Here is a 14015-nt window from a genome sequence, read left to right on the forward strand (position 1 = left end):
ATGGCTTGGTTAAGAAGAAAACCGTAAGATTTTTAAAAGGCCAAACATCAAGTGTTTTAAAACTGCGTGATGAAACATTTGGAGAAACCCAACCCAAAATATCCCTTGAGCCTTAATTCACATTTGCTTTGACCCTCCATCCTGGTTTGGGCTGAGGAAAGAGTGAAAACTCTATAGTTCTCTTGGCACAAGCAAACCCGTCCCTACAAGGGTGTTTGAATTAACTGTGAGAAAGGCCTGAAGGCTCACAGGGAGCAGTGCCTGCATAAGGCACAGCTGTGGCTTTCTCCCCACTGAAACCCAGGCACTCAACTTAGGCCTTGCATTTGCTCTTCAGAGAGGCTTTTAACCAAAAAGAAGGATTAGCATGGAAAAAATGACTCTGTGGGTACTGCGTTGGAGTCTGGGGCTTCCTTGACTCATAGCGTTGGCAGAGCATCCCAAGCTGGACTTCAGAGTTGGACCCAGGCCTTGGAGACCTTAAAATCCCAGTGGGACTCAAGGCCCGCTGTCTGGAAAGGTTCTCTGCCGGGCTCTGAGCCTGCTCCTCCTTACCCAGGGCAGGGTTATTGCTGCTTGTTGGCTCCAAACCTTTCTTCTGGTGAGAGCAGTCATATTTTCTCCAGCTGCTTCAAGTTTCCATTCCTCAACTGTTAACCCTCACACCAGAGACAGCTCTGAACTCACAGGATACCTGTCCACCCCCTTGGTGTGAATCCCAAATTTCTTCAGTTTCTCCCAGAAGAAAGTTGAGAGAAGAGAGCCCTCCTTATTACTGCCTCCATGGCACAGGCTAATGAGAACATGTGCCAGCTATTCCTTTCTCTGAGATAACATGAACAGAGTCCATCACAGACATGGGATGCATGCAGCTGCCATTCCACCTTTCTCCTGCTTCCAGCAATATCAAATCAATGATGCTGTTAAAGCAGTGAAACCACTGTCTTGTATGGAAGTAACCAACACCAATTCACAGACCTTCCACGGCAAGGACCAATCCAAACAAATCAGGCAGCAATCAGTGCCAAGACCTGGAGATGGGAGAAGCCTGGAAAGGCAGGGGAGGGGAGGTTTTCCAAGAGGTGAGGAGGAAATGGTGTATCTTTTCAGCAAGTTTGTGAAGTTGAGATGGCAGCCTGCAAAGAAATGAAAGGATACGCAGTGCTGGGCCTTGGTGCAGAGGAGCCAATGCTCCTACAGACAGCAAAAGCCCCTCAAAAAGAGGTGTCCAACTGGCTGCCCTTTGAGCCAGCCTGGAGGATCTCAAAGGATTTCAGGATGAAGGAAGTAGTAGGCAGATCATGGTGTCAGGCAGAAAGCACCAGTGCAGCTCCAGGCAGCCTTTTGCACAAACGGCTGAATGCAGACAGAACGAAGGTCAAACAGGAGACAGAGAAGAGGGAAGCCTGGATATCTGCCCAAGACTACTGAGGAACAGTCTGACTGGGAAAGATCAGTCCTACAAAGCTCTAAGGGCCAGCACCACTTTGCTGGGTTTGCTCTTGCAGCGAGAGGTGTGTGACAAGCTCCCAGCCCAGGCCATGCTGATGGACCTGAACGTGACCGCAGAGGAATGCTGTAAAGCAAAGGCATTCACAGGAGATGAAGGCCGTGGTGGACATTTTGGTGATGATTACCAGGTTTTAAGCCTCTTGGCAAGGTTTCCAGACATGGAATTTTCCTCATGAAGTCATCTGATATACTCGCGCTGGAGTCGGAACCTCACCATCTTCCATATAGGGAAACAAACCTTGTGTCACTCCCTGCCCCCCCCGGGCCCCTGCATTTCTAAATCCTGTTTAAAAATAGGATGTCTCTGAGTTCAGCCTCCCCTAGTGGAAACCATAGGAACAGTTGCTATCCAAAACATTGTTGGCCTGGGTTGTGTACACCAAAAGACTGTAAAAGTGGAGTGCAGAAAGCCAGTGACCTCAGGAGAAGGAAAAATGGCTGCAAAGTTACTCCCTCTCCATTCAAACGTGTTGCTTTCTCAGCCAGTGCCTGCCAAAGGAGACAAATGCTGTTTAATTATTCAGCCCCCAAAGTCATTAAGTAGACTAGTACCAAGCTAGCTGAAGTCTGACATCTTTGTTTTCTTTTTTTTTGTGGGGTTTTTTTTCAAATGAGCATACTATATTTCCTTCAAAAAACATCTTTGCCGTGCAAAAAAACAAAAGCCAGCAGTCCATGTTTAATTTGGTCCCTGTATGTTTGGCTTACGTGCACTTTAGGAGAGAGAGTGAAGTGTGCAAACATGGGAACAGGGCCAGCATTTGCAAAATTAATGAGAAAAAAAAAAAAACACAGTCACTGCTTCTGCAGAAGCACTGCCTCCCATGAATTTATACTTACACAACCAACCAACAGAAAAGCATGCAGCATGGTCACTTGTGCTTAGCTTTCTTTCCATTCTTCCTCCAGCAGCACAGGGATATCAGGTCTGGGTAGTTTCTCAGCCTGTGATGCTGTGAGAGAGGAACAGGACAGTTGAATAAGCTCTCTGCAGTCTTTCTGTCAGTCAGATCTGCCTTGGTCAAACATTGTTCCTAGGAAGGTCAGAAGTCTACTGGAAGGAGGGAACTGCTGCAGCAGACTGAAAGCCTACTTTCAGACAGAAAACACCCATGCAACTTTTCCTCCAAAGCAAAAATCAAGGCTGAACAGACTAGTAGTGGGAATCCTTCTCTAATGACTTCACGCTCCATGTGACTTGGTGCAGGACCACTGGTAGTCAGAGTTCCCTGTCGCTGCTGGCTCCTGAGAGCAGAAAGCCAGGCTGGAGGTACTGAGATCTAGGATGCTCATGTTGTTCCATGCCACTCGGCAACCAGACAAGTACATCACAGCAGATCTCAGCCCATTCCCAGGAAGAGGGCAGGGGAGGAAGCAGGTTCTTTGGGTCCCAGTGCCAAATCTGAGACGATGTGACTTAATGCCAGAGGCCCACAGTGACTGTAGATGAACACTGGGTAGCAACACCACATTCAAGCACACCAGCGTGGGACACAGCTGGACTGCTGTGGCCAGGCCTCCATCCACCATAAAGGACTAGAATCATACAATGTCAGACCTCCAAGAAGGAGCTACACATGCAGCTGATGGTGTGTCCAAGCTGTAAGACCAACAGCTTGCCTCTGGCAGAATAAGTGCTCTTCACTCTCAACTCTGAGCAGTTGAGCAAGGTAACCTCACTGTGGTTTCCCACCCAGAGACCTTTTCTATGTTCCTCTGAAGACAAGCAGAGTACAGACCACCTTTGAGTCAGACTCTTGGCTCTGAGCAGACCACGTTAAGCAGAACCCAGCAACTAGAAGGCCTTCTCAAGCAGAAAAAGGCTCTCAAATGTGTTCAAAAAATATCTAGAGCCCTACAGCCCTGTGTGGCAACACCAAGAAAAGAAATTCTGAAGAGACGACTTCGTACTGGACAAACACAGGCAAGCGACTGGCCGTGAATTTCTCAACAACCCTGAAACTCAAAGCTTCCTTCCTGGATGTTATTTTTTGTTAAGCACAATCCTTAAACAGAGAGTGTTTTCAGCAGTGCAAATAGAAACTATTGCAGCTGGCTTAAGCGATGGACAACCATTGTGAAAATGCCTACAATGGTGCAAGCATCCAGTAGGACCTATTTTCTGGAGGTTACTGCCCCCTGATATATGTGTTTTTCATCTCTCATCACTGGTTGTGCTTGACTCCCCACAAAAGATTGTCTGAACTCACCTGGCCAACATTTTGCTCCAGTTAGAGCTGTAAAAAACGACATCCGAAAATGCAATGACCTTTCTCAAGATGAGACTCTCATCACCCCAGGGACACTTTCAGATGTTTGACATCTGGAGCATGCACAGTGTGGAAATTTATCCTCAGCTGATTCTTATAAAGTAAATAAGAACACAATGCCTCTGCAAAACTGATACATCCCAGGGGACTGCAAATACCTGAAAATTGGAATAATGTGTAGGGTAAACACTACTTTTGTACTTTCTTATATTTTCCTTGATAGAGATCAAAAGACTTTCTGTATATTAATAAAGCAAGAATTCTGTGTTTCAGTAGGCCACAGACAAATCAAGAGCCTGTAGTATCAAACATTGACAACTTTAGAAAAAGAACCTAGGGCTGGGAAAAAAAATCATTAGCAACTTGGGACAAACTTGGGTGCTTTTTTAGGAGCCTTGTGAAAGGCTAGAAGTTAAAATTGGCCTGAGCATCTCATGTAATGCTTACGGCTACACACACCCTCCTGCTTTTTCTGGAGAACTGGCTACTAGCACTGGCCATGACTTGGAAGCCATTGGTCCTTCTCACCTCTGACTCCTTCTTGGGTGACCTTGGAAATGTACTTGGGGTCACCCTGAACACCTAAAAAAGGGCTGGATATAGGCAGTAAGCAAAACCGTTAAGTTCCATGTCTTGCCTTGACCCTCTCCTCAGTCCCGATGCTCTCTGAGCGCATTCAGATTCTCCCTGCCTGACGTGACATTTCCCCATGTGTCAAGAGCTCAGAAGTGCCTTGAGTAAAAGATGGGAGCACCACACCCTGCCTCTCCCCTACAGTCATGGCTCAGGAGAACGGCATGTCTCTGTCCATCACACGTACACCATTTATAACAGAAAGCACCCTGTCCAAGGACTGTTCCCACCTTGCCGGTGAGGAGTGTGGTTTTCTGCCAACTTATTCTTTTTTTGGGCCTGTTTATATATAATCACTGCCTGGCTCACTCCAGTTTATTGACATCTTTCTTCCGGAGGTCCTCAAACTGGACACCGTGCTTCTGATACAACCCCACAAACACTGAGCAGAGGGAGACCAATCATCTCCTCTGCTCCCATCACCTGGGTACAAGCTTGGCAGGAGAGATCACCCCTGAGGACAGAAGACATGTAGCTCCAGAACATCAAGGATACTTTTTGGCTCATCCAAAAACTGGAGTGAAACTGGATAAGCACCACTTAGAACTGTGCTTAGAAGTGTGGTTATTCTGAAAGAGAGACTGCTACACCTCAAAGCTGACAACCTCTGCAGAAGTCAGGGCAGCAGCTGGGAGACAGGGTGTTCTTGTGGACACTGAATCCCTGGGAACATGGACTGCTGGAAAGGTTTCGTCACTGGCAAAGATGCATCTGGGTGTTAAGTTTATGCTGGAATTACATTTGCATATTATCTATTCAGAAGCCCATTTCTTTTCCATCTTGTGCAATCTTGTTTTCTGAGTCCCTTAGCACTCACTGAAGACTCCTTTTCATATTGAGCCTGCTAGTATTGGGGTTAAGATGAACTGGAACAAAACCTATCGCTTTGTGGACAGAGGGTGTCTTACACTCATCAGAAAAGGCAGAGAGGGGAGATGTTACCTACAGAAGCCTTGAGAGGATTCAGAGTCTGAGAAGTGGGTATCAACTAAGCTCTCAGTGGATCCTGAATGAATACCACTGCCAATGGTAAGATGGTGATGGGGAAGAAAAAGTGCCATAAGGCTGAACTCTGGGAAGGCATTTCAGATAGCAACCTGAAGCCAGCAACCCCCCCGACCCACAGCTCTGTTTTCAGTCTCCTCTAGAATAACATTGGCTGCTTTACAAGTTTGGTGTTGGCAAGCTGGTTAAAGAATTTGTGCCTGATTTGCCAGGTAGTGATGCTGTCACACAAGGTCAAAGTTGCCTATGAAATAGTGTGGGCCCCAGGCCAAACACAGAGACAAGCCCACAATAGCATTAGCTGCCAAACTCAGAAAGCCTTTGACTGCAGCATTATTACCTAAATTTAAGGGCAGCAGGACTGGTTGAATTATTCATTGCAAGCAAACTCTCTGGCAAACCTTAGCCCTGCTACCTGTTAACAGACTGCGGGCAAACTGCCTTTCTGTTTACAGATGTTTGTTACGCAGAAGTGTATGAACTGTTCATGCAAAACACATTTCAGCCTAGGAGCTGTCTGACACGCCTTTATTTCTGCAACTCCCTGCCCATGAGTTGTACCGTGCCTCAGATGACAAAGTAGTATCCCTGCTCCCTGCAGTACCTGTAAGTCCTATCCATGGGCAGAAGAGAGATTCAGCCCAGGGAGGAGGAGGATTCTGCCTGTGAAATGTGTGGGTAGATTCCACCATCTTTTTTTGCAGATGCTTATGCATGTGTTCGCTTGTATCCATTTTTCACTCTTGTTTTCCTCTGGGAGATTATCCTCTTTCTCCAGAGGGGTTTTTTGCCTGTCTGGGGGACCAGACTAGAGACGGTGCTGAAACTCCACCGTTAGACGCACTTCTCTTACTGCTGTCCCTCTGTTTGCAGCCAGTGCTCTGTCCCTTTCTGCCTTCAACAGTCTCACAGCCATTTCCAACTCTCTTGGCTAAATAATCAAAACAAAGCACTCCCATGCTTCTGGAAGAGGCGAGTGCTGTGCTATCAGTGTGGCAGGCACATCCCTCTGAAGCCTTGCACTACCCTTTCCAGAGGCAGCAGAGCTCTGTTACCAGGGTCAGTCTTTAGCACAGAAAAACCCCTTTCTGGGAAGAGGAAGGATGGGGCTGAAGGCAGCCTAGAAAGACTGGCTGCTCAAAATTTATGAAGGGAAAATAAAGCACAAGAATAACACTTTTCTTTTTCTCGTTTTTTTCCCCCTTCCCTTTTTTTTTTTTTGCATTCTTCTTTTTGCAGGGGAGGGCCAGTTCTCTTGTCAACCCCTTTCACGTATAGTCAGCTATGTCACAGTTGTCTTACAAGGCTGGGTTCACTGCCTAGCACTCTAGTTTGCTCCACTTATTCTCAGGCAGTTGCACAGAAAGCAGCTCTGTCCTGCTCATGCAGGAAGTGCCTTTTCATGTTCCAACAGCAGGAAGGAGACAACAGTCTCAGGCGCTGTGGTTTGTGCAGACAGCCACAGAGATAGTTTGGCAGGCAAAAGTTGCCCTGAGAGGGAGTGACACCTAACCCTGAAAGCACTAAGAGAAGGCATCCCAAATGCAGTGTTTGGCTCTAAGAAACTGAAAAGCTGAAATCCCTTCTTCCCAGCTTAAATACTCACACCAAATCTCTACCAAAAAATAAACATCACTCTTTCCTCACTTCAGCAAGTGCTTCAGAGACTCTTCCCAACTTTGAATCAGTTCAAGACTTCCTAAAGGCCAAAGGCTAAGCACCCCAATCTGCAGTTGAGGACCTCGGCAAGTAACTGATTTCCTTAAGATCAGCTCCTCCACCACTCCTGTGCAAACAGGCATTATAGCAAAAGGTGATCCCAACCTTAACAATCCTATAGCAGCTGTCACTATTCATTTTCACTGAAGTGCAGAAACAACTAAATTCAGATCCAGCTGTCTTCCTCCTGTGTTTTTTGGGAAGCCTAATGAGTGAATCAAACAGAAACATGTCCTCATTTTCCAAAGCCTTCAGTGTTTGGGAGATGATGTCTTGGCCTCACAATTGCATTCCCTCTCCTGGCTGCCTGAAATCCCCATCTCTCTAGCAAAGGGTCTGTGGAAGTTCATATGCTGTACAGCAGCAGCACAGCTTCTACCTTCCAGCTAAGTCATATTAAGAGGCAGCAAAGACCCATGGTACAATTCATCCTCTGGAGGTACTCTTCTCTTCCTGTTAAGCTGACTGGGCCACCGGCTTGCTCCAGGGTCACCATTCCAGTGCCCACACACAGGTAATGAGCAGTAGCACTACTGGAGATATCTCAGGTCTCCAGTCTGGCCTCCAGCTGCTGCTTCAGAAGACAGGAGGACTTTGTATGCTTTGTGCATACAGCTCAGATACCAGAGGGCACCAGACAGCTATGTTTAGGTAACTAAATCTTCCCCCTAGCAGCCCCTACGGGTCTAATTCTTCAAGAGCTTAAGATAGAGTGAATTATGTGCTGTTTGTGCCAAGCTCTTCTGAGACAGGAAGAAACAAAGTGGAATTGGAAACAGGACTAGAGTGAAAACTATAAATCTATGGTAAACCCACCAAGAGGGAATCATTTCTAATCACATCCTCTTGTCTCCTTAAGAAAACAACCTACTAGTTGGTCTCCATTTCCTCATTAAACTCTGCCAAAAATGCACACCTCATCATGCTTCCTTGAGATGTTCTGTAGACTATGTCTGGAAAGACTCACAGACTCCTTTTCCATTTCAAGGCCCACCATTTGAGGTTGTAGCCTTCAGAGTGAATAACCAAACCTGTTTTGTGGTGGAACACTGCAGTCCCCTGCCATACTTTGAGTTTGTCCTGGTGTTGGTAGATCCTGGAAGGATGGCTCCAAGCACAGGCAGGTTGCCCTTTACATCGTGTGGGATCCCAGCAGTGCAGTAAGTTAGCACACTGATAAGGCACCGATAAGTGGTCCACAGACACTTTGCAACCTGAGGATTTGGCTGCATATATGCTCCCAAGACCACTTTTCACACTCACATGAAGCCAAAATAAATCCAACGACATGGATCAGGAGAGGATCCTGGTGAGACATTCTAGTGCTACTGCTAAAATCACTGGCAGCTATCAGTTCCCAGCAAGCTCTCAAGAGTAAGAGTCTGTTGCAGGAAACCAAGGAGCAGAAAAAAAAGTGTCAGAGCTTGCTTGTAAAGTAGCAAAATCAAGCCGTAAGCGAAAGAGTCTGGACAGCTGGAGAAGGTGACTTGAAAAGATGACTCCACCCCAAAGACACTGGACCAAGAATGAACACTTTGCATTCCAGCACTGCCTGTGCACTGGTGGATCTCTCTTCTTGCAGCCACACTGCAGCAAAGCTAAAGGTGAGACTATAGAAAGTGATTTCTTTTAAAAAATCCCAACCTGATTACACTCATGCATACTCACACACATATAATCACAAGTAGTATGATGTGTTTCCACATGGTCAGTCCAGAATGTGAGCATCCGTGCTCTTTCCAGGATTACTTGCAATGAGATGGAAGAAAAAAAGACGCCAGCTATCTTCCCCCATCCTCCTGAACTCTCAAGTTGGTGAGCATACACATTTTGGATGTGCTGTCTGTACCTGTAGGAGTCTGACCTGTGATTAGCATCCTCTTGTTCTATCCCTGTGAATCATTAGGATATATTTGCTGTCTTTTGTCTCCTTATCTCTACGACTAGTGAACAGAGCAGTGGTTGTCTGCCAGGTTGAAGGGTAGTTGGTGTGGATGAAGAAACAGAAGTCATCCAGAGTATGTGAAGACAGTTCAGTCCATTCTACATGTGCTCCAGAACTCAAAGATTGAGGGGGGGGCAGAAAGCACTTTCAAGACATTTATATTCTAAAAGAGAGACAACTATGTACAAAGGGCTTTAGAGCATGAGAAATGGGCTGAGCTGCAGGACGTGCTTGAGAAGTTTTTGTGCAATTTTTTTCAAAGATTATGTATATGACAGAAAAGAACAGGAGGAACAGATGGAAAGCTCCCCGCAGCAATGGTCAGGTAGCCGCAGCCACCAGCTCAGAAGCTGTGAAGCCCTTTCATATACACTGTAAACATAGTTGGACAAGCTTACTATATACCCAGTGGCACACAGCCAAGTTCTATGTTCTTCACCCCTCAGACACAAAAGCTGATGTTTCCACCACAGAGTAGTTCGCTCACTACCACAGCTACCAGGAGGGACCCGAATTAGGTATGTGGTCAATTGGCTCAAGAAAGAAGCCTTGAGCATAACTGCCTTGGTTCAAGACAGAGTTCCATCCAGTATGACCCATCTATTGCAACCTCTGCGAAAATGTTTCACACGCAAACAGAATTAGCCAAGCACAGAGGAGTTCATTCACTCTCTGCCAAATCATGCCATTAAACAACCAAAAAATTCTCATGTCAATGTCAATCAGTGTCCACCAAGGTGGGCAGGTCTCTTGGCTGGAGGACAGGAAGAAGGCATTTCTATTTTCTGCCTGAAAGGGAGCTAAATCATAGGCTGTTACAGTGATTCTGTTTTCATAGTGAAAGAGCATTGTCTGAGGATCATTCATGTTGAAAGCCTCGATCCAACACTTACAAGAACATCACCATCTCCCAGACTAAACTACGGAAGAAAACTTCCAGCCGATACATTGAGGCGTAGTTTTTGTAATACAATTGGTCTCCTCTATGGAGCTGCCACCATCTCAGCCTGATAATATCTTGCTCTGTGCTAAGTGCTGCACCCCTGCTAGGATTGCTCCACAAAAACAGCCAGCAAGGCTGATCAAGGTCCTACAGAGCTTCACAGTGCCACACTCCAAAGTGTTAAACAGCTGCACAATGCTAAATGCTACACAACTATCACAAGAATGTCTTGCTCTGAACAAAATCCATTCTTTGTCACATGCGCCTGTACTTGACAGAACAAAAACATATTCTCAGCACCACTGTGTTTCTTCTAAAGCGCTTCAAATTTCCCAGTCCTCCTGAAACCATATGTAGATCTCTTCATCTTCCCAATCCCTCAAATATAAAGATCTTCTAAAAGTTTGTGAGTTTAAAAACATTACTTTCCTTTTTCAAGGCCAACACAAGTTTTCCATGCTTGAAGCCTAATGACAATCTGTCAGAAAAATCAAAGGCCTTTGAATGGGTTTACTCGCTGAATCTAGCAAAGCATCACTCTACCTCCTCCACGTGATGCTACGCTTACCAGTGCAGCTCTAGTGTTGAAACAAATAACCATCACACAAACAAATACCCATCACACAATCTGACTTAACTGGCATTCAGTTTCAAAATGACCCTGTCCTTGCCATGATTTTTAATCTCTCATGGTAGCAGCAGCCCCAGAGGAGATGTGCATGCGATAGCATGCATGAATGAAAGCACCATTAAACTATGAGAATTTGTCACAAACTTTTTGCCATGACTTGTGAAGGAAGCCGAGAGATTCTCCATTTATTTATACTGTCCTCTGTACTGTTAGTATCTGTTAAATGGCTGCAGCATTCAGGAACCGCAACGCCACACTATACAAGCTCCTAACAAGGCAGCAGTCCCTGATCTGATAAGGTTTCTGTAAGACCTGATCTTAACAGTTAGGCTAGCAGCACAGACAAGATTACAGCATAGAGTACAGCTGCTTCCAGACATGGCTTGTTAGAAAATCAGTACAAGCAGGGTCAGGGAAGGACTATTTCATGTAAGCAAAACAAGCAAGAACAAGGAATGAGCCAGTAAATTCCAGAGAAGCCAGCCCTAAAACCAGCAAATTTGAAGTGTTTGAGAAGGGTCTGAAGAAGAAACATGCCTGTGTGGCTCTGTAGATTAACAGAGGGAAATGAAGCACCAGCACAGCTGAAGGAACCTGCTCCCAAAGATCTGCAGCATGCCAACAGATGGGCTTTGCAGGCACCACACCAATCCCCTCCAATGCTGGATAAGGATGCCCAATTTCCTTTTCAGCCATGTCCCATCCAGGCTGCTCAATTCAAATAAATGCCCCTTATCTACAGGGCTGCCTGTTTACTGAAGACTGCCAAGTGTGGTGACCTGCTTGACAGATATTACTCTCATCAGGACATGGTTTAACTTTCCAAACTAATACATCGCAAGACTGTATTGGTAAGAAAGAACAGCTGTCTATCAGTAATGAGAAAGAGTCCTCTGAAGAGTAAAGCTGGTCTGAAGGCCCTGTCTGTGACCAAAAACACATGGAAAACTCCCAGTTAACTAAGTGATCTCAGCAGCAGATTAAGACTACCAGACAATCTGCAGCTTGTTTTTCCCCTTAACTGATTTTCACAGAACCAGAGCAGTGATGCTTGGAAAGGAGGTCTCTTGTCCAGCCTCCCATTTGGAGCAGAGCTATCACTAACACGAGGTCAGGGGACTGGCTCCATCTTCCCTCTCTTTGTAGAGGACAGCAATACATGATGATGCTATCCCCCAGATTGTGCTTAAATACAGCCAATCTTAGCACAGAAGCAGTCAGTCACCCCCTCTGTAAATGCCGTTAGGCATCCCAAAAAGCCTGTTCTCAAAGTTCATCAACTGTATTAAACACTCAGATTATACAGATAGGTATAAGCACACACCTGGCCCACCCTGCCAAGATCAGCTAATAACATGCCACGTCTCCCTTCTTTTTAGGTCTCTATCACCTTAGTCCATATCTGCATGAATAGAAAACACAAACATTCAAGTGTTTTCAAGTGAGAAAGGAAGGCACTTTGAGTGTCATACTGCTGGCTGCTATACCTGTCTTTAAATTACATACAAAGCACTGTCATGCTGCTCAAAGCATAAGCATTCAACTACTTATCAATTCAAACTATGAATTATTATGAAATAAAGGAACAAGAGACCTCCAAATCAGATTGCAGTCATAAATAAATGTAAGCGATGCCCAAGTGTGGTGTTCTGCTGAGCATGGAGCTGTCTGGGAAGGTGTGTCACACTTCACAGCCAGCCTGCAGCCCAGGACCTGCACACCACCCCAAAGCTGAACACAAGCACGATGAAGCAATTCCTGCTTGTTGGGACATCTTTGGCTCACAGAGGTCCATTTGGCTACGTGTGCTTTTTAAAAATCAACATCACTGAAACAGGGAACATAAACAAAGGAGGTCAGAATCACCTGCAAGTTCTTTACCAATGCAAGATCATTACTACCATTCACTTCAAACAGCAAAAAAAACACTATTAGCAATAACTTGGCCAGGGAAGTAGGCAAACCCCCCCCACTATATATGCAAGAAGCATCACAAGATTTACAGTTAACATATGCAGTCATGACCACACTGAGTTATGAGTTAAGGTCACAGGAGCAGGGCATGGTACTACCCATGGGGCACCCCTGAACTGAGTGGCCAGAGGACAGCTGCCTGAGCCATGCAATCACATCCCTAATCAGAACACACCCAGAGGTCACCTCTGCCATAAAGAGGTGTCCAAGGCTCTTGCCATTTGCTTGAAAAAGCCTCTTCTCCATGTAAGGCCACTTAGTGCAAAGCAGTTACGCTCCTTTAATTTAAGGAGCACATCCCTGAAGCTACTTCAGGCTTTCCTCCCACAACACAAAGTCCTCCCATTTAGAGAGGGCAAAAGCCAGTCAGTGTTGGAGGCTGTGAATGCGCAAAGACCAGACTAGAAGGAACCCATGAGAGAATCAACTTCTCATCCTCCAAAGCCTTGTCTGCATCCATACTTGTGGATCAGCACCCTGTTCTCCACTGGATGAGCAGAAAGGTCTTCTAAAATGAAGTGTTACCCTGCTCCCTACTACGGCTGTTCAGCCAGGCCACAGCTCAATACAAGGTAGAGCCGAAGCACGGACCAACCACCACCTTCCTACCCCACGTATCGCCATTAGCAGAATCCTTGTGGTACGCTGCCACTGTTACCCACAGGGTTGTCAAATATAAAGTCCTTGAGAAGGGGCTAGAAGGGTCTTGGTTACAACAGGATGATGTTCTATACATTTAGTCCATTTTGAAAGCCTCCACTCAGTAACTGGGTCTCTTGACTCCTATCCTCCACAAGTTTCTTTTTAAAGGGCCTTCCCCCACCCCCCCACCCCCAATTAAAAAGAACATACAAAGATCAGATCTCACCTAGCACAAACTTCTTTCCAGGGGAGGCAAAAGTTCACCAACAGAAGAAAAAGGGAAAGGGAGGACTTAAAAAACAGGCTTGGGAACTATAGGGTGAGAGAAATGAGTTGTCCTTCAGCAAAGCTGTGGTGAAAAAACACTGCTTCTGCAAGGTCACTAGGGAGCAGGGAAGGCCTGCAGTAAAGTGCCGAGAGCTCTCCAAGGGCATAAGAGCATCAACTCAAGGTGAACTGAGGTTTTTTTAGTTATTTCTACTGCTGGGAACAGCCCCCTCCTCATTACAATGTTAATTTACAAAAAAATATGGAAACAACTACCTTGTTAAACTAAATTTTTTAATTACCTTATTATAAGACAAGCCTAGACAGGAGCAGTTCCTATGGACAACTGACCTGCTGAGACTTGCCCCTGTAGCCACCTCACTAGGAGGTTGATGGGAGGCTACAAACTGTTGTGACCTCTTCTTCCCCATGCAGCTAGCAACATTTGCTCATTGAGGCAGAGAGGTTATTGCT

The 14015-nt window shown here is 45.8% G+C and overlaps 1 protein-coding gene across 4 annotated transcripts in view; it reads right to left on the reverse strand.

The window, feature by feature from the left end:
• The window catches only part of ERI1 (exoribonuclease 1), a 38511-nt gene that overhangs the window by 11153 nt on the left and 13343 nt on the right, over positions 1-14015 (reverse strand). For 2 of the 4 annotated variants that reach the window (XM_074866692.1, XM_074866689.1), the window contains exon 7: positions 2353-2465. In XM_074866692.1, coding sequence (XP_074722793.1) covers positions 2385-2465 — 81 coding nt within the window. In that variant the 3' untranslated portion in view covers positions 2353-2384. Of the gene's footprint in view, positions 1-1788; positions 2002-2230; positions 2466-14015 lie in introns of those variants that run through there. The other 2 variants (XM_074866693.1, XM_074866691.1) reach the window with 2 other exon arrangements.

This window comes from Strix uralensis, chromosome 4, assembly GCF_047716275.1.
Source record: "Strix uralensis isolate ZFMK-TIS-50842 chromosome 4, bStrUra1, whole genome shotgun sequence".
In the NCBI taxonomy this organism is placed as follows: Eukaryota; Metazoa; Chordata; class Aves; order Strigiformes; family Strigidae; genus Strix; species Strix uralensis.